Here is an 18309-nt window from a genome sequence, read left to right as displayed (position 1 = left end):
GTTTGAAATTCACTTGCTTCTCATCTACATTTTATGCAAGGCGATAGCTGCCATTATTATAGTCCCAAGAGCATCATCTTGAAGGAGTAATTTGCCAGTCCATCAACCTCTAGATTTCATTACTTACAGTTTCCATTGGTTCGGATTGGTGGTGATGGATTGTATCTTTGATATGATGTTGGCTATGCAGTCTGACTTAAAGGAGGAATAACACGAGAGCTTGTAGGATGGATTTTGGGCTTCCCCTCTTCTCTCGAGAAGGATGATAAACTTCCTGACCTGAACTTAATAACCTCTGCAGTTGATGCTCTTCCGTTCTCTGAAAAGGAAAGGAATCAATAAAATAAAAAAAGAAAAGAAACCACACCATAGTTACCAGTAAAAACAATCACTCACCCATTCTATGCAGTTTACATTTCAAATTTAATACGAATTTAAGCAAGCTTTGCTTGCGATTCTGACTTAAAAAAGACATTGCTGACTTGAAAGTCTTACACAAAATTCTTTTAGGAGGGGGAAAAGTAAAAAGCCTGTAGTCAATGGGCAAGCTTGTATAAAACCATTGCAAACTAACACTAAATGAGTGAATATGCAAATGTGTTCCATTTATGATCGCCTGCATGTGTAATTTTATATTTACCTCTGCAGCATCCTTGAGGGCCCCCCAAAATTCTACACAATTGTACTTCTTTGAACTAGAATGGAAATACACCCAAACCGGAGTCTCCATTAGCTCTGGATGCTCTTTGAAAAGGTTAGAATCTCCATGTAGCATTGCCTTCAGTACCTAGCATGCATCACCGCTACAGTTAGAGATATTATTGCATTGTCACAATCGTCATCCTTATAATTTCAAGACAAGTACACATCTATCCGGAAAATCAGAGTAGAATTCATCCTGAAACCATTCATCAATGTTTTGATGATCAATTGTTCAACATCAGTGCAAGTTTTAGATTAGCCAATAGCGAAATCCCCAATTCATCAATCTGTTGTTGGAAGCAAGGGTGAACACAGTTCTAACTACATATCCAATACTAGTATGGTTGATACTGAAGGATACCATCTCCCTACTCTCTGTATGGACATATTCATCCGAGAAACAATCTTTTCTAACACTAGGTCTGCTTCTGATGATCAAGAAAAGAAGGGATATGGTAAATGGTTCACTAGATAGATGGTGATTAGAATGACAATTTTAATGATCAAGACTGGATTTGTCATAACTTACCAAAGGCAACTCCTTGGTGAAGATATGGTATCTGAACTCAGCAGCTATGTCTAGCAAGTCATTGGGACCACTCACATGGCAGTGAATGTGCAGAAAAAGTTCATCCTTAACCTTCCTCCATTCAGCCACCACATCATCTTTGTTGTACCATCCTTTCAACTTCGAAGGGAACATAATGAATCAATCAACCAAGAAAAACACTAAAGTTCTCTTAATTAAGAAAGACATGGTTCACACTTTACAAACACTTTAAGATCACATAATCAAGTTCTCTCTAGATGTTGTGGTTTAGTCTTTATAGTATGTATTTGTCAAAGTAATGGAAAGTGCAGTCCTCTCTTTTCAACTGCAAAATAACCAAACCAGAATCCCAATCATGGGACCAGTTAGAATGCTAAAAAGCAGGAAGGGAATAATCCAGTGCAAAATATCAATTCCCCTGGGGAGTTCTGGTGTCGGAGGGCTTGTACAGAGAACCTTCCTTGATAATCTTTATACCATTGCCACAAAATGTTTACACCATTTTATTATGAAACTCTACATTCTACTACCCTGTTTCAGTGTTTAATACCATCTGATAGAACACATTTAAATAGCCATTCTTTCTATGCAACATCCAATAGGTTGCAGTTACATTTTCTTATCAACACCAGGTGGGATTCAATCTTGGACCTCGGGGATGACTGCTTTCCAACCTTTTTTTGCACTGTTACAAAATCATGTGTTGCGCAGGATATCGATAGAGAATCTAGATAGTGCATATCTGTTGTGGTTCTTTCACATGTTGAATGACATAAAAGAAAAGGGACATGTAATAAGAGTGAACACCTGATCAAGGCTGATGGAATTGGAGATGGCTAAGGTTAAATTGGCTGTCATATCGCAATGAGAGAGAATGTATGTTCTTGGGACAATTTCAGTATAATTTTCAATCGCCTCTGCCATGAAAACCACCTTCAGCTTTGAAGCTTCAAATCTTGCAGGAGGCCCCAAAAGCCTAGCAGCCTATCAATAAACATGCATCATATGAGATACAATCTGGTATAATAAAATTATTTTCTTTCTTAATCAACATAAATTCTAAAGTTTCAAATTGAGGGCCAAGAAAAAGGGTAACAATAAAACTGAACACACTCACATGATGAACAATAGGAAAGGCATATAGTCTCTAAATCAGCAGATAAGTATGGATGGTTTTAATTGCAAACACCGAAACAACTTCACGTAATTTCTATTAGCAGATCACTCTAAATCAGACCTTCAAATCATCAACGCAAATTTATGGTCTGATTTTGTAATCTTTACTGTTCTACATGAACCAAATATGCATAAAGGTTACAGGGGCTTCAATAATCTATATTATTCAATGAGGAGAGTCCTCCTAACCATGATTGTCCAAATAAAGCTATAAATTTTTTTCTGATTTTATTCTGCCACAACTTTGTGTTTGAAAAGGAATGCACTTGAGCCATTTAGTACCATTCCTTACTAGTTAATTCAAATAATACTACCACAATAACAGCTTGTTTGGATGCACTATATTTGCATAATTTGCCTAAAACTCTCAATCAAATACATTTTGCATTTGGTGATAATGCATCAAATGCAAAACTACAATGCTGTACCTTAAATCGAGAAAATACATTATCGTACCCACATTTGTAATACTTAACAGTAAATGGAAAATTGAATAAAACTAAGAAGCAAGCATAGAAGGAATGGGTAAACAAGAATTATTTATTTAACCAGAGTAGCACAATGTAGCATGCAAACAGGACCAAGAAAGTAAAATAGCAGTGAGGAAGAAAGCTTAGGAAAAGATGTCAAAAGTGTGGTAAGACAGAAAGGAAGAGAATGAAACCTGGAAAACAAGGGGATTGTACTTGTAAGAGGCTCTCCTGTTTAGAGAAGAAATCAATGCAGGGATGGGTCTCTTGTAAAAGGAAATCTGGGAAGAGATTGGCTTCTTTTCGAAGGAGAACACATTCCTCCTGGGGGAAGAAGATAGAGTTGCGGTATGGCAGGCCATGGAAACATAACACAAGACTCACTCCTCATATTTCACATTTCTTCATTACAACCAGAACTCTCCTGCCCTTCCATTTTTCCATTATCTCTCTTTCTTCCAATCTTTCTTTCTGGAGAGAGAACCAGCAATGGGGTGTGTTTGTGGAAAGTGAAGAGATCTCGTAGCTTGGTCACTGGTGGAGCCTGAGAATTTGAGTCCATAAGAGCAAAGTATTTTGTACTGTTCTCCTATCTTTTCTTTTTTTTGGGGGGTAAAGTACTCTTCTCCTATCCACATTCCCCCCTGGCTTCTCTCTCTCTGAGTTGAATTTAAAAACTTTGGAGGTATACGTTGGGGCACGTCACAACATTTGCTCTCATTTTGATGGGCTTTGTGAGGATAATGTTGATGACGAAAATTGCTGAGGTGGCCACAAAATCAAACCATGCTCAACCAGAGAAAGGTTCACACAACTTCATTCCCCCAATCCCCCCAATCAATCTGGGCCATTCAATTCGTGATTTGGTGGACTTTATGGGGCCCACCCATAATGAATTTCGTTTTTCCTCCCCTTCTTTTGCACTCTCCATCTCTTATATTGGAAAAGGTTCTCTAAGCCGCTAGGGGAGCATACCTTCTCTCCCCTTCTCACATAAAAATATAAAATGACCATACTATCCTCTTATGTATGAAACCGTTTGTCGCATCTCATTGGTGCATTCCTTTAAAACCCTATCCCCTCTTATGTAACATGGTGAACTGAACATGAAGCAAGGATTCATCAAAAACTAATCTCTATGCCTAGGAAGTGGATTATTACTTCAGAAATGGAGTAACCGAACAAGTCAGAGAGTAAGGTTGTGGGTCCCACAACTAATTCCAATCAAATGGCTTTTGGAAGAGACTCACAGGAGAATTGCCTATGAAAATAACAATCCAATCTAGTAGGTCTACGACATTATCAATCAACTTGTTAAGCACCAGAAGGGTTCTGGTGGGGGGTGGCTTAGAGGAATTAGAATGTTGTTGCAACTTGAAAGCCTACAATCTAGTGTAGTATTTGGGTCCAACTGATATCCAAGCTTAAAGCTTTGAAAAACCCACAATGTGCTTTTGGATTACCAAGAGCATGTTTACATGCATGAATTCCTTTTCAGATTAGTGCATTCAAGGTGCCTTGGTTGATCCATGGATAAGATAAAAGAGTAAAACTGGCAGACATTTGAACTTTAAGTGTCAAGCAAATATTTGAATAGAACTTGGGCAAAATACAATCTTTAGGACTTCTAATGCTGATCTGATTATGGACATACAATTTCTTTCAGCTTCCAGTTAAAGCAACAAGTGCAAAAATAACTCATGGTGGCCTTGCGATTTTCGGCTATTTTATTTTCTCAACACATCAAACCTGTTCGGCATCGTTTCCAAGAAGAAGCAAAAAAAGTGGATTGGATATTCATAGCCATAAAATCAAGTATCTTACATAAATCCCAGGTCTTAAGAGTTAAGACAGAAGACATGCAAGAGAGGACAGTTAAAAAAAAATTAGAGTCTTTTATTCATGTTGAAATCACTCCCATTGCAATGAACAATGAAAATAGTAGAACTACAACAGTTTTCCCCCGGGAGCAACAGAAAAAAAAAATGAAGAAAAATAGAGGAGGCTAAAATGAGCATTTGGGTCTAAAATCCCACAAGCCTGTTAGAAAAGGTACACAGTAGCATTGCAGATCACTACCCCCCATGGGGAAGTATGAATCAGAATCTACTCTTCCATCCACCAATTTTCCTTGAATGTCCTGTCATTTCTCCTAAGCTGAATATACCATTAAAAAGAAATCAGATCTGAACTCAAATAACCACCGAGCTTCCCTACCCCACATTCAATTTACAGTTCTCACACAACCAAATTACACAATTCTTTTTGTTTGACCAAGAGCAATCTAACATTTTCCAAGGCATGTCATTGCGATGAGAGAGTGTTTGATGGTGCCCTGGTGGCACACACCCACTTCCTTGGGGTTTCAATATCATCACCAGTGACCGTTGGTACATGCCAACTGCCCCTCTCTGATTCCTGCAGTTTCATTCTAGTCAGAAAGTGAAAGATGGGGCACAAAATACAATCTCAATTCGTAGAGGGAAAAGATGATCGTAGGAGAGTCAGTCACCTGTATAACAATTGAATATGGTGGGGGCATGTGAAGTGTGGGTCCACGTCTGGACACCGTAAGACGAACCTGCCAAGATCAACAGAAATCATACATGATAATTGGTAGCACAAAAGTGATAGAATTAAGACCCAGGTAATACGCCTTGTACATTCAAATTCAAATGATAATTGGTTGCTCTCAAAAAACAATTCCCAAAACAATAAAACATTAAATTCAACAGACATCTCAAGCATGTATATGATTTATTGAACCAATAACAAATAACCGAAAAATGGATTGCAGAATGGTAATAGAAGCGAATAAATGTCACATTAAAGTGACACAGTTTTTGTATGCAGTGTATCTAAATTTTTTTTTTTTAAAAATGTTCTTTATTTCAAAGCAGTTCATTGATAAAATAAAAGGTTTACAATGATTATGGAAAGTCCAACAGGAGAAATCCCACTTAATATTGTATATGTACTCACCATATATTCTCAAAATTCAATATCTGGACCTATTGAATATGGCGAAGAAATTATTGAAGCAATGAAAAGGTCAAATGGAGAAGACAGATACTGGGTTTGACTGTACGGTTGATATATGCAGAATTGTTCAATCCCCAACTTCATAGTACATTACGTACATATGCAGTTGGTACAATTGTTATTGTTTCTTTAATAACTTATAGATGAATTTGTTATTTAATTAGGGTTAGTATGGGACAGCTCCAGGGCTTATGGCCAACGCCACATAGAAATTACAGCCTAAGAGCTAGGTCCATTGGCCCCTTGCAAAAACTATTATTTATTTATGGGAAAAAGAAGGCTGCCAGGCTGTGTGGCGCCTGCGCCCAGACCCAGGAAGGGCGAAATGACCACCTCACCCCCGTGAGAAAGGGCAAAAACCATTGACCCTTTCTCTACATACTGTTTTGCTGTTTTTGTGACTCACTAATTTCTGTCCATGTCAGTTTCTCATCATCCAACCATTAACTTCCTTTAATATTTTTACCACTTAAGCACCCCCCCCACAGGTTCTCTAGGATATGTAAATTGTACCTTCATCAGGTTCATCGTTTTAGAGTTCTATTTAGTCAAAGTTTCTGTTGTGTTTTGGATTACTGCGATTCTGTTTCTGTAAGATCAGTGGGAGGGCAAGGCAAGGAATTCCCAATTACGATTGGGTTACATCAGGGATCCGCCTTAAGCCCGTATCTTTTTGCGTTTATCATGGATGAACTAACCAAGAGCATTCAAGACGAGGTCCCGTGGTGTATGCTCTTTGCCGATGATATCTTTTTAGTAGATGAGACAACAGAAGGAATTAAAGCTAGGTTAGAGCTTTGGAGATCTACCTTGGAAACAAGAGGCCTTAAGATTAGTAGAACAAAGACGAAATATATGATGTGTAATTTTAGCCACACTACGACGGATACTGATAAGTCTGATATGGTGCGAATTGAGGAAAGAGAGATACCGCAAAGTGAATATTTTAGATATCTGGGGTCTATCATAAATAAAGAAGGTGACATAGAGGATGATGTTTCTCAGAGAATTAAAGTGGGATGGATGAAGTGGAGAGGTGCGTCCAGAGTGTTGTGTGACCGGAGTATTTCTTTAAAGCTTAAAGGAAATTTTCTATAGGACTGTTGTTCGACCGACCATGATGTATGGAGCAGAATGTTGGGCAGTTAAGAAGTGTCATACTGATAAGCTTTGTGTAGCAGAGATGAGGATGTTAAGATGGATATGTGGAAAAGCAAGAAAGGATCAAGTACATAATGAACATATTAGATCGAACTTGGGAGTAGCCCCGATCAATGACAAACTACAAGAGAGTCGTTTAAGGTGGTATGGTCAATCATATTCAACGGAGGCCTAGCAACGCCCCAATAAGGAGGAGTGATATGATTCTGATTGAAGGGGCTAAAAGAGCTAGGGGCAGACCTCAAATGATCATAGGAGAAGTGGTGAGGAAGGACATGCATAGGCTAGGGCTTGTTCCAAGTATGACCTTGGACAGAGCCTACTGGTGGTCAAGGATCCATGTCGCAAACCCCATTTAGCTGAGATTCTCCCAACAAGTTGGGCAATGCCTCTTTCCTCTTACTATCTTTCATTTTTCATTGTTCATTTTTCTATTTATTTCCCATCTTTCTTTTGTCCTTTTTCCTTTTTGACCCCTCATCTCTTTCCCCATCTCTCCTCTACCATCTTTTCTTTTTTGGTTAAAACTGTGTTTTCCATACTTTGTTTGTTTGGATCCATATAGCCGACCCCATTAAGTTAGGATAAGGCTGAGTTTGTTGTTGTTGTATACGTCCATACCTCATCAGAGGGGAGCCAGAGAAGGAGGGGAAAAGGGACATTTTGTTTTTTGTTTTTTATTTTTTTTTAAATATTATATTGCTGATTCCACAACCGATTCCAAAAAATGGATCAATTTGGGGGTAGTCGCCAATTCAGATCGGATCGGAATCAGCTGGACCTGATTCGGATCCAAATTCTGGGTTTTATAACCTTGATTGCCACCCATGTGTGTGGGGCTTCATTCGATCATAGAAGGGGATTCAAAGCTAATGATTGGATGACTGCAAGCTCAGTCAGATGGTCCTTGGCAATACATGCATTTTATCAGAAAAGCTAGAGCTCTCAACTCCAACAGTGATTTCAGTTCTGTTTGGAGATTAAATCAGCTAACACTGTAACTGATGAGTCAGAAAGTCTGGGGTTTCTGGAGATGTTTTGTATTTGGGTCCACTCCCGTTTGTGCAGTCTTTCCTGAAGTCTTCCAACCATTTATGGTTGTTGTTATCATAATTATATATGCAGCCTTACTCCCTGCTTTGCAGGAGAATCTGTTGTTAAGTTTTGAACCCGCAACCAACAGGTTGCAATAATGCCACTTAACCGCTGCGCCAAGTCAGCCCCAGTGCAATGCCATATGAGTAATAATTTTTTAATAATAATAAAATCCACTTAGCCTTATCCAAGCTATTTAAGTCAGCTCCAGTGCAGTGCCATATGAGTCCTGGACAGCTATTCCACACTATTCAAGGGAACAAGGCCTTGAATATAGGTAAGTCAGTTCCTTACCTCGGCACAACGGTAAGGTTGCTCCATTGTGACCTAGTGGTTCCGGGTTTGAGTCGGGAAACAGCCTCTCCTAGAAGCGGGGGTAAGGCTGCATACGTTATGACCCTCTCCAGACCCCACAGTGGCTGGAGCCTCGTGCATTAGGTACACCCTTTTCAAGGGAACAAGGCCATAGGTGCTCTTAAATCACATGCACTTTCTCCCCCTTTTAACCAGAGACATTTCTGCCCCCACCTTCAAGTTTCATTACGTTGCTACTAACTGGCGCTTTTATTGGTCTTCATCACACAAGAAGAAAAAATTGTCACCATATCAGTCTGGCACATCTGTTGGTCTTCACTGGTCATCGCCTAATCATTCAAATTGACATTCTGGCATCCAGACACCAGTTGGTGTTGCTAAGTCCCCTTGATGCAATCTGAAATCCAGATTATGGATCTCAGATGCAAGCAAGCCCAATTATCAAATCTGTGGTCAGATCTGAGATAAAAGGAAACAACTGCATTGTTAAGGGAAGAAATCAGATCAATGGAAGGAGAGGGAAGATAGATGAGATCGATCTTCTTTGGAGGAAGAAGAGAAGAGTCAGATTTGGGATAACAATCCCGTTGCATTGCTCAACAGCACCAAAAGTCCTAAAAAAAAAACTCATATTCTTTACTCAAATCATCTGTAATACACCCAATAAAGTAAATAAACTCAAAAACACATTAAGGTTCCTAATCTAACTCAAACACTCAACTACTAACCCTGTATACTAATATTATCCCCACTTTATGGACTTAAAAACTAGGCTCATTACATCAATAAACCCAAAAATAGAAAACCCAAGGTCCATAGAACCCAACCATAGGCCAATAATGTGTTCTGAGACCCAATTGACTCAATTGGACAATCTTAACTGCATCAGCCCCTCAGATGCACTCATTTTAATTCTATCCTTGCAAGTCCTCCATGCTTCTATCTCAACCTCCTGAACTTAGCTACATTTTACGTATATATTCCAATGAATTTAAATTCTCTATAAGTTTAAATACTCTAGGAGAGTAATTAAAATAAAGTTCCCACATTTACATGATGTTCCAAAAATGCCCCATATTTGCAAAATATATTCATTACCATCGAAAACTTTTACACAGTCAGTTTATATGCTCTAAGTTGTCACATCATGGAGCCAGTATTTCAGATACATTTAATGTTTAAGAAATTAAAACAATGATTCTCAGGGATAGAAAATATGTCTGAAACTGAAATTCTGTAAGCTGCTGGTACCAGAAGGATAAGCAATAAACAAACCTGGTGCTTTTCTTTCCATCTTGGGAAGAAGCTAGTCCCTAGCAGTTGGAACAAATGGTCCCTCATCTCATCATTTGTAACCAGCAGACACTTACAACTCACAGCGGCATACAACCAGTACCTGAAGTAACATCAAAATTGTTAATTTTTATTTTTTTCATCAGCACATGCTAGTTAAATGGTAAAGGGCAAACGTCTACAGCAGCACAATAAAATTTCATTACTACAATAAATTTGTACTAAATTTCAGTAAGATTTCCCTTCCAAGACAGTTCACATTAGCAATTTATCTGCCATATGTATATCATTTTTTACGGTGCTCACACTAGAGTACCTGTAGTAACATCAAAACTTGTTCACACGACAGAGAAAGGACTATAAACAACAACTATTGTTGGACATTCGAAGATAAGTCTAATAAATTGATGATAATCAGGACATAATTAGAACTCTAGAAAGACTTTTCTAGACAACTTCAAGATTTGATGGCATTAAAAAGAAAATGTTTTGAAAGCAATTGAAAATTTTTAAGTGATTGTAGTTCAATCGGTTAGAGACCGCTCTGCCAAGGCGGAAACAGTGGGCTTGAGACCCGTAAGTCCCAACCTAGTATCTGATGAATCAATCAATTTCTCTCTTGAAACTCTATCTCCATGGTGGTAGTTGAAATCTTCCGAAACAGGAGTATGAATCTGAATGGTTAGACCAAGATCCCAGGCAAAGACACTGTCACAGAAACCCTTAATTTCCTGAAAATGCTTCTGAGTTGGAAGATGGAGGACAAACCTACAGTTGAAGAATTGGGCATTTAGAGTCTAGACTTTTTAATACTTGTCAACACAAGAATGTGAAGCCCATGTAAAAAATTTTACTTCTTAGATGAGTAAATTGAGTTTCGCGTGCACCTTATGCTGATCTGATTTACACCTATTGGAAGGGTACAATCTAGAACAGCATCTTCATGCATTACTTAGTTAGACCAAGTGGATTTGTATGAACTTGGAAATGCAGAGCAAGTTCCCTGAGACATTTGCAGCTCCTTTCACCAAGAGAGGTGTGTTGCTCAAGTTCTTGATACTAGGAGGTGGTTCCACACTTGCCCACCTCAGCTCCACAGCCTCAGGGGACATTCAAATCATCAGTAAGGGCCCACAACTACCTCCTAAGCTTAGGCCACGTGGCAAGATCTAATTGTTGAGGAAAGGAACCACATCATCCCTACTAAAGAATTTCTTTTTCAGCTTTAGTTATGCTTCACATCATTAACTTAGAAACAAACAGAAACCATTTCAAGAAATGTTTCACATATAATGCAACATCAATTATAATACAAGCCTACAAGAACCATACACAAAATGAGATTCTAAGCAAGTCCCTTAGTAATAGTATTTAATTATACAAAGAATGCTCAGGATCCATCTCATTGTTCAGTTACAGAAAGCAGCGCTCAAAAGCCATCTCATACTCTCATTCATCAACCATGGAAGGAACTCATTCACATGTTAATCTGCTTAAGTTGGCATTATAATATTATTTCTGCTAACATTAATAATAAAGTGATTGGCTCAACCAATCAGAGTTGAATGATTCAACAACCGATCTGAGTCAAACGAATCAAGCATCCTACATAAACAGGTAAATGGAAGTTTCATGTTAATTACACTTTAGTGCAAAATGGGTCAATATATCGACCAGACCAGAATAGGCACAGGGTTACAGGTTGAATACATTGACCTGGCCAGTTAAACTGGGTTCAATAGCACTAGCGATACACAATATGCTTAATATTACCATAATTATTACTCAACAAAGTAATCCTTAAAGTATTCATTTTGGTTAAATAGGATGCAGAATATAGCTCGACAATAATGCAGCATCAGTAAACAGAACATAGGATGTTCATATATAAACAAATAAGGATATTAGACACACAGCACTTTGGGATTCAATTAAGGAACTCCATGAAGCATAGTTAGCATAATCACTACTGAGTAAGAGCCTAAAAGAGGAAAAGAAACAGTATAACAGTAGATAAAGAATTTCCTTCACAGAAAATGAGATCTTACCAATCATCATTTGAACCAGCAGGTGTCGCATAGAGTGCACCAGACTTTTTCCAGCTTTGTATCAGCTTCTTATTTCTTGGGTTCTCGGCAGAACCACCATGCACACGACGATGATGCAAAACAATAAGAGGTAGCCTTTTTGATGGACTCATTTCACGCATTTCATTTACAATAGAATTCAGCTGCCACAAAAATGAACACCTTCAGCATCTCATCTCAGGATGAAGTAGCAAATATGAATCTTATCTGCAAGGGTTCCTGCACGCAGGAGGGGGGAAGCAAGGAAAGAAAATTTAGCAAAAACACAGGTTTCTATGGCAGCATCTGTGCAATCTTTCACCTGAAAAAAGCTGAAATCGTGCTGATTGATAAGTCCCACATTGGCACCATCTATGACAGCATCATATGGATCATGCCGGCGAAGCCACTCCTGTATTGAGTTGATTTTTTTATATCAGTCAAGATGTGAATGACGGTCCGTATATGTATTATGTAGTATTTGCCTGAGGCATAGACAAGGACCAAGCAATGGCCATCAACTGTGCGAGTGAAAAACATTTTGACAATAAATTTTGTAAGTTGAGTACATTCATTTCAATTTTATGACAAAATTAACTGATGACTGACACGAAATGGGCTCAGTGCATAAAAAGGCATAGAATATCATCCAGGTAACCGTTGATCTAATCATTTGCAAAGGACAACCAGAAGATTCAACTTAGGGATGAAGTACCAAATTTATTATCAGAAATAAGAACCAATATTTTCTTCTTTTACTGGTTCAGAAACTTCCTTCCTAGTTCAGTGCCTAATCAGGTTTGGAGTTGGTCACAGGAGAGGATGTCAAGCATACTCCCTCTCTATAAAAATTCAATCCAGTGGTTGTCAGACAGGCTGACACAAAACAGTCCCAAAGGGACCCCAAAAACAGAGGGAATATACCTTATTTCAGAGTTGGTTTGCACAAACTGTATAACTTCACAAAAAAGCTAGATGCACCATCTTAGAAAGATAATTTCTTCCTAAGACGGCTCTGTATTTACTGTTCATGTTTTTAACTTCATCAAGGAATTCATTTTTCCCTGGTCCCAACCCAGGCAAAAAATTGCATCTTAAACCCTCAACAAGAACAAATGAATGAGAATTGAGGAGTGGAAATGAAAATGGTAAAATAGCACAGCATTCAGCTTGATGTGCCTGTTCAAACTGAAACAAGGTGCTTGCTGCTACTCGTCTAAAGGGACATGCCACTCGTGTCCGATTTGATGACCATATTTTGTCGGTCCAAACAGTTGAAGAAGATAGAGAACATTAGTTAACAATAACATCAGTAAATTAGAAGCAAGAGAAACAGTTGGATAACCACTTCAGCACAAGACGTCCTCTGAAAAGGTTTACCATCTTCAGGAATGGCAAGCAAGAAAGAACTAAAAATCAAATGCAAAAGTAGCCGATTCGCCTCATAAAGACTTATAACTGTTACTATGCATTTAGATGCTCATGAACAGAAACTCTTTGATGCTTCTGTGGTATGGTTCATTCCAAAAAAACAAGCATGCTTAACTTCACCTAAACAAGCATACACATTTCCAAACTTAAAAAATTTTCAAAGTGAGCAAACAGAGAAGAGATAAAAGTGATCTTCGATATTTGCACTGGTCATATTTATGTGACATCTCAAGCTTTTCTTGGCAATAGAAAGCAGATAATTTAGATGGCTCATGAATTTTCCCAGCTGGCCCTGCAGTTGTCTAGGAGGTCAACTCTTTTGTAGTAAATAGGAACCTCAACACTAAACACAAAAAATATGTTTTGGTGCCTATAATAGTTGAGCCTTCATACTGATTAAGGAAAGAAAAGTTCTACAACTATACAAAGTATATCCATATATGCATTAACAGCTAGTTAACATGACCAAGTCACCATATAACTTTATCTTGAAGGGGACGAGCAAACACCTCACCTGAAAACCAGATAACTATTTAATAATCAAGGTTTCAGATTTCAAGCCTAGTCACATTAGCGAAAGACTAAGCATTTCCATCAGAACCTCTTAAGTTTTCTGCACTTCGCTAGAGGGTGGGAAAATATAAAAAGGAAAAAATCCAAGACAGAATAAAGTCACAAAAAACAAAAGGAAAACACTTTTCTTCTGCCTTTTACTCATCCCTGAAATAGGGAATTTAGCACGTTTCTCTGGTTTGTTCAAATTAACTCTTCACAACTGACATTACATTATTTCATATTGGAACCTTTCACAAAAGCTTGAGATAAAGAAAATTTATAAAGATTGGCATATCAAACTTAAAGTGAGGATAAAAGTATAAAGATGCGAGATGCTTCAAGTATCACAATACCACAAGTCAAATGATAAGAAAAACTCCCCATCCTGTAAACTTGCCTGCGAATTCAAATCCACCCAAAACAATTTCTAGAACGACATTAAACTGGAATTTACATTATTCAACATTCAAAATCATAAACCACGTACGCAGAAAGAATAATGATCATTCTTCTAAATCTCAAGCTGTAGAAATGTAGTCCGCTATATGATTACAAGAAGCAGAAAGAACTAAAATGATTTTCAATCCATAAAACCTGGATTACAGTATCGAGAAAGCAATTTGCGTTCCATTCAACAGATTAGGTATGATATCGATAAAGGAAAATAAAAGCAACAGAGTTGTACCTGAAAGCCATTGAAATCAGCCTTAACCTCCCTCTTGCAAGCTAAGCTGGATAATGAGGTGGCAAAATTCTGTGTCTCCAATGGATCAATATCTATACAAACCAACTGCTCTCCACAAATACGACACACACCAGTCTCATCCATCTCAGTTCTCTCAACTTTCCATTTCCCTTTCCCCAACCACCCCTGCCCATGCCACCCTCCTCCACCCTTCGTAATTGCTTCTTTCACCTTGTTCACCTCCCAATTCTCCTTCCCTACATCTGCAGCCGCATCAGAATTAAACCACCTCTCAACAGTTTCAGCCGTCGATTCTGACACTTGCCTCACTGTGGTTCTCAGTCTGTGCAACATCTCATAAACCCTATCCCCTCTGGCTACATCTGAACTAAGCCCTAGCAACGCAGCAAGCTCTGGCTCCTCTGGTGACACCCCAGACGATGCCATGTGAGCATCAACCTCATAAGCCTTATCTGCCTCTCCCTTCTCACAGAACCCAAATAATGCCGGCCCATATGACCTCAACCTCGGTGGGATTTCACAACTCATCATCCTCTTCACCATATCAAAAGCCATATCTGGGTCTTCCATAGCCACAGCCAATCTCGCTACACTAGTAAACGTAGCCTCATTTGGAGCAATTTTATCGATACCCATTTGCTGAAAAATCTCCAAACCCCTTCTTAAACCCAAATTCAAGCTGTTCTCATTTTTTCCGCCACTCTCCGATTCAAGCTTAGATTGAGAAGAAGAAGAGCAAAGGTAGAGCAGAACGTTGTAATGGTGTTGCTTAAGTGGGATACCTTTACTCCGAGCATCATCATAGAGCCAAAGGGCTTCGGCGAGGTCACCGTGCTTCGAACACATATCGAGCTTGTGTCGAAGCATACCTTCGGGAGATTCTCGATAGGCTTTCCGCTTTGATTTGTTGGAAACTTCAGCCTTGGTTGTTGTTGAGGATTCATGAATGGGGGCTATTGCAGAGAGCGCTGTTGAGCAGAGACGTGTTGATTTGTTCATGGAGAACCTATTGCTGTCTCTGTTGAGGTGTTTGAGAGAGGGGTAATGGAGAAGATGACGATGGACATTACTGCTGTAACCGAATAAGAGTGATGGAATCTTGGTCAAGAAGGTGAAAAGGAAGTGGTTCCTAGTCAGTGAAGGCGTGACAGCGATAGAGCTTGCGAAGAGCATTGCTGCTGGTTTTCCTCTGGTTGAGAAAACAATATTCAATTTCAGCTGATCCAAGCCTAGTCCTGTAAGATTTGAACATGGAACGTTATTGCTGCTTCTTCCTTCTTCAAGTTCTACCTTCCAACCCTTACCCGCCCATTTTATCTGCAGCAACTCATCCGAGGATAATACATTCCAACCCGAGCCAACTCAGAAACTTATTAAGACACATCTGCAACGATGACTGACCCCATCCTTCAAGGTGAAATGTGAAATCAAGATTCTAGAAATCTAAATGGACTGCTTTTTGTGCCCTTTATGAATCTATTACTCAAGAATTGTGCAGAGTCACAGATGAAACCGCAAGGCCCCATTAGAGGCCGGATCCTCTAGACGTACATATAAGGTAATTACTCTCTTAAGTAAATCCAAATTATGACAGGGTGAGGTTGCAGATGGGGTGGGGTTGGACCGTTGGATTGTGGTGCAGGGCAAGGGAGGTAGGGATGTCAACTGTTCGGGCTTGGTTGGGCCTAGCCGGCCCTCATGGTGTTTAAAGTCTGCACTGTGACCGTCCATTTATATAATCAGGCTGGGCCAGGATGGGCTCGGGCTATAATTGGGCCTTAAACGGTGCAGAACCGGTTTATGGGTCTGTTTAAATCTAAATGGGTTTTAAGCCCAATACGTTTAGTACATGGGACAGGTCGGGCTCACTAGGGTATGACGGGTCGAGCCTGGAATTGACACCCCTATCCTAGACCCTAACCGGGCCGGGTATGGCCTGGAATTGACACCCCTAGGTGTTCTTCCCTCTGAAGAAGAAACAATATGTGAGTCCCACCTCTGTGATTAAAAATAATAAATAGATAATGCTAATGGAATTATGGACCAGAGAGAGAAAGAAGGGAGAATAGGTAGCAGATTTTTAGGTTATAACAGGAAAATTATCTCCTCTACTTTCCTCCCCAGTGCCTGTAATAAGGGGTTGTGAACCTCACCCAGGCAAAGTGTTCGGATAGGGGTAGGGTGATCATTGCACCCCCTATTAAAGGCATTGGGGAATTGGACCAGACAAAGAACTGGAGGGGATAAAGATCCGGTTATGATGTGTCATATTCTAGATTTACTTCCAGTGTAATTACTCTTTATTGAGTCTGGCAAAGGTGAGCAATTCAAGAGTCAGGAAAAGGACAAGGTGGAAAGAGCAAAGGAATTCAAGTCTAATGCCAATCTTGTTGAATCCAATAAAGGTGAGCAATCCAAGAAGTTTCTCCATGCCAAGAAGGAGATGAAGTTCAGGAAGAAAAAGGGAAACTAGTTTGTTGTGGCAAGCTTGGACACTTCAAGAAAGAGTGTTGTAAACTCAAGAAAGAAGGGACACTTTAAGCCCATAGTGAATCTCATAGAGGAGTAATTGTTTGCAAAGGTAAATTTTGTTGAAAAACCAAAAGAATCGGTCATAGACACAGATGCTACCAAGCATATCTGTACAGATTGTAACTCTTTGTCAAGTATTCAACGGTTGACTCTGGTGACCTAGTTTATATGGGAAATTTTCAAATGTCACAACTTACTATAAAGTTTTTATTCGAGAAAGACCCTCATGTTGAAGGATGTGCTACATGTTCTTGAAATTTGTTGGGATTTGATGTCGGGCTCTTTCCTCAATAAGTCATGACTGAAATTGACCTTTGAGGCTACTAAGACCATAATCTTGAAGGGAGATGTATTTTGAATATGTATCAAATGGATTATTTGTGTAAAGTGTTGCCAATATTATGAATTGGAATTCCATCTTCTTCTTATTTGTTTAAGTCTTATGATTTATGTCATGTAGATTAGGACACCGTAGTGCACCATATATTAAAAGCCTATTTAATTTAAGACTTATAGAAGGTAAGTTTGAATCGACCTTACACAAGTGCCCTACATGTGTGGAATCTAAATTCATTAAGAAGCCTCATAAATCGATTGAAAGACGACAAATTGGCCTATAAGACTTAGTTCATAGTGACCTTGGTAAATTTAAGTCCCATGAGTCAAAAAGTGGAAAAAGGTTTTACCAAAAAAAAAAAAAAAAACAAAACAAAAAGAAGTGGAAAAATGTACTTTATAACCTATATTGATGTCTATTCTAGGGATACTAAAGTTTATCTTATTAGGACCAATGATGAGGTAGAAAATGATGAATTCTATGTTATTGAGTTTAGGTTTACCATTAACTTTTTGGGGTGAAAAGTTTGGGCCTTGAGGATGCCTAGAAAAGATTGGTATACTTGAACCTAAAAATAGGAAAATAGAACCGAAAACTTGTGATTCTATATTTATTGGGTAAGCACAACATAGTGCCGCCAATAGTTTTTTTGTGGTAAAGACTTTAGAAAACTTGTTTGATGCAAACACAATTCTTGAATCTAGACATACTGAATTCTTTGATATTGTGTTCCTTATGAGGAAGGATCTCTATGTGGGTGATAGTTCATCTTCCAAGAATAATGGATTTACATCAATAGACGCTTTGATTAGTAGTGATGTCTAACCTAGAAGGAGTAAGAGATAAAATGATTTGCCAATCTACTTTGTTGATAAGGA

General features: G+C 38.8%; 2 protein-coding genes across 2 annotated transcripts; both read right to left on the bottom strand.

The window, feature by feature from the left end:
- Positions 1 to 3403, bottom strand: LOC122667503 (magnesium dechelatase SGRL, chloroplastic). Its single transcript, XM_043863781.1, has 5 exons — positions 3093 to 3403; positions 2060 to 2236; positions 1232 to 1390; positions 641 to 787; positions 1 to 319 (listed from the first exon to the last, which is right to left on the bottom strand). Exons 1-5 carry the CDS (start codon positions 3258 to 3260, stop codon positions 197 to 199), a joined length of 774 nt encoding a protein of 257 aa, XP_043719716.1. The 5' UTR covers positions 3261 to 3403; the 3' UTR covers positions 1 to 196.
- A 1499-nt stretch (positions 3404 to 4902) lies between these two features.
- Positions 4903 to 15860, bottom strand: LOC122667502 (proteinaceous RNase P 1, chloroplastic/mitochondrial). Its single transcript, XM_043863780.1, has 6 exons — positions 14542 to 15860; positions 12193 to 12282; positions 11853 to 12034; positions 9787 to 9907; positions 5411 to 5479; positions 4903 to 5316 (listed from the first exon to the last, which is right to left on the bottom strand). Exons 1-6 carry the CDS (start codon positions 15733 to 15735, stop codon positions 5203 to 5205), a joined length of 1770 nt encoding a protein of 589 aa, XP_043719715.1. The 5' UTR covers positions 15736 to 15860; the 3' UTR covers positions 4903 to 5202.
- Between the last annotated feature and the right edge of the window lie 2449 nt (positions 15861 to 18309).

This window comes from Telopea speciosissima, chromosome 7 (assembly GCF_018873765.1).
Source record: "Telopea speciosissima isolate NSW1024214 ecotype Mountain lineage chromosome 7, Tspe_v1, whole genome shotgun sequence".
Lineage (NCBI taxonomy): Eukaryota > Viridiplantae > Streptophyta > Magnoliopsida > Proteales > Proteaceae > Telopea > Telopea speciosissima.
The sequence above is the reverse complement of the archived record's forward strand: the minus strand, read 5'-3'. Positions and strand labels throughout refer to the sequence as shown.

What these genes read in the sequence shown, in the direction of transcription:
- LOC122667502 (XM_043863780.1), bottom strand. Translation starts at nt 15,735, where the DNA reads ATGCTCTTCGCAAGCTCTATCGCTGTCACGCCTTCACTGACTAGGAAC. An exon ending in GCTGGTTCAAATGATGATTG is followed by an intron (nt 9,908 to 11,852) that starts GTAAGATCTCAT and finishes ATGTTACTTCAG; the next exon opens with GTACTGGTTGTATGCCGCTG. An exon ending in GATGGAAAGAAAAGCACCAG is followed by an intron (nt 5,480 to 9,786) that starts GTTTGTTTATTG and finishes TGATCTTGGCAG; the next exon opens with GTTCGTCTTACGGTGTCCAG.
- LOC122667503 (XM_043863781.1), bottom strand. Translation starts at nt 3,260, where the DNA reads ATGGCCTGCCATACCGCAACTCTATCTTCTTCCCCCAGGAGGAATGTG. An exon ending in TCACCAAGGAGTTGCCTTTG is followed by an intron (nt 788 to 1,231) that starts GTAAGTTATGAC and finishes GATGCATGCTAG; the next exon opens with GTACTGAAGGCAATGCTACA. An exon ending in CCCTCAAGGATGCTGCAGAG is followed by an intron (nt 320 to 640) that starts GTAAATATAAAA and finishes TTTCCTTTTCAG; the next exon opens with AGAACGGAAGAGCATCAACT.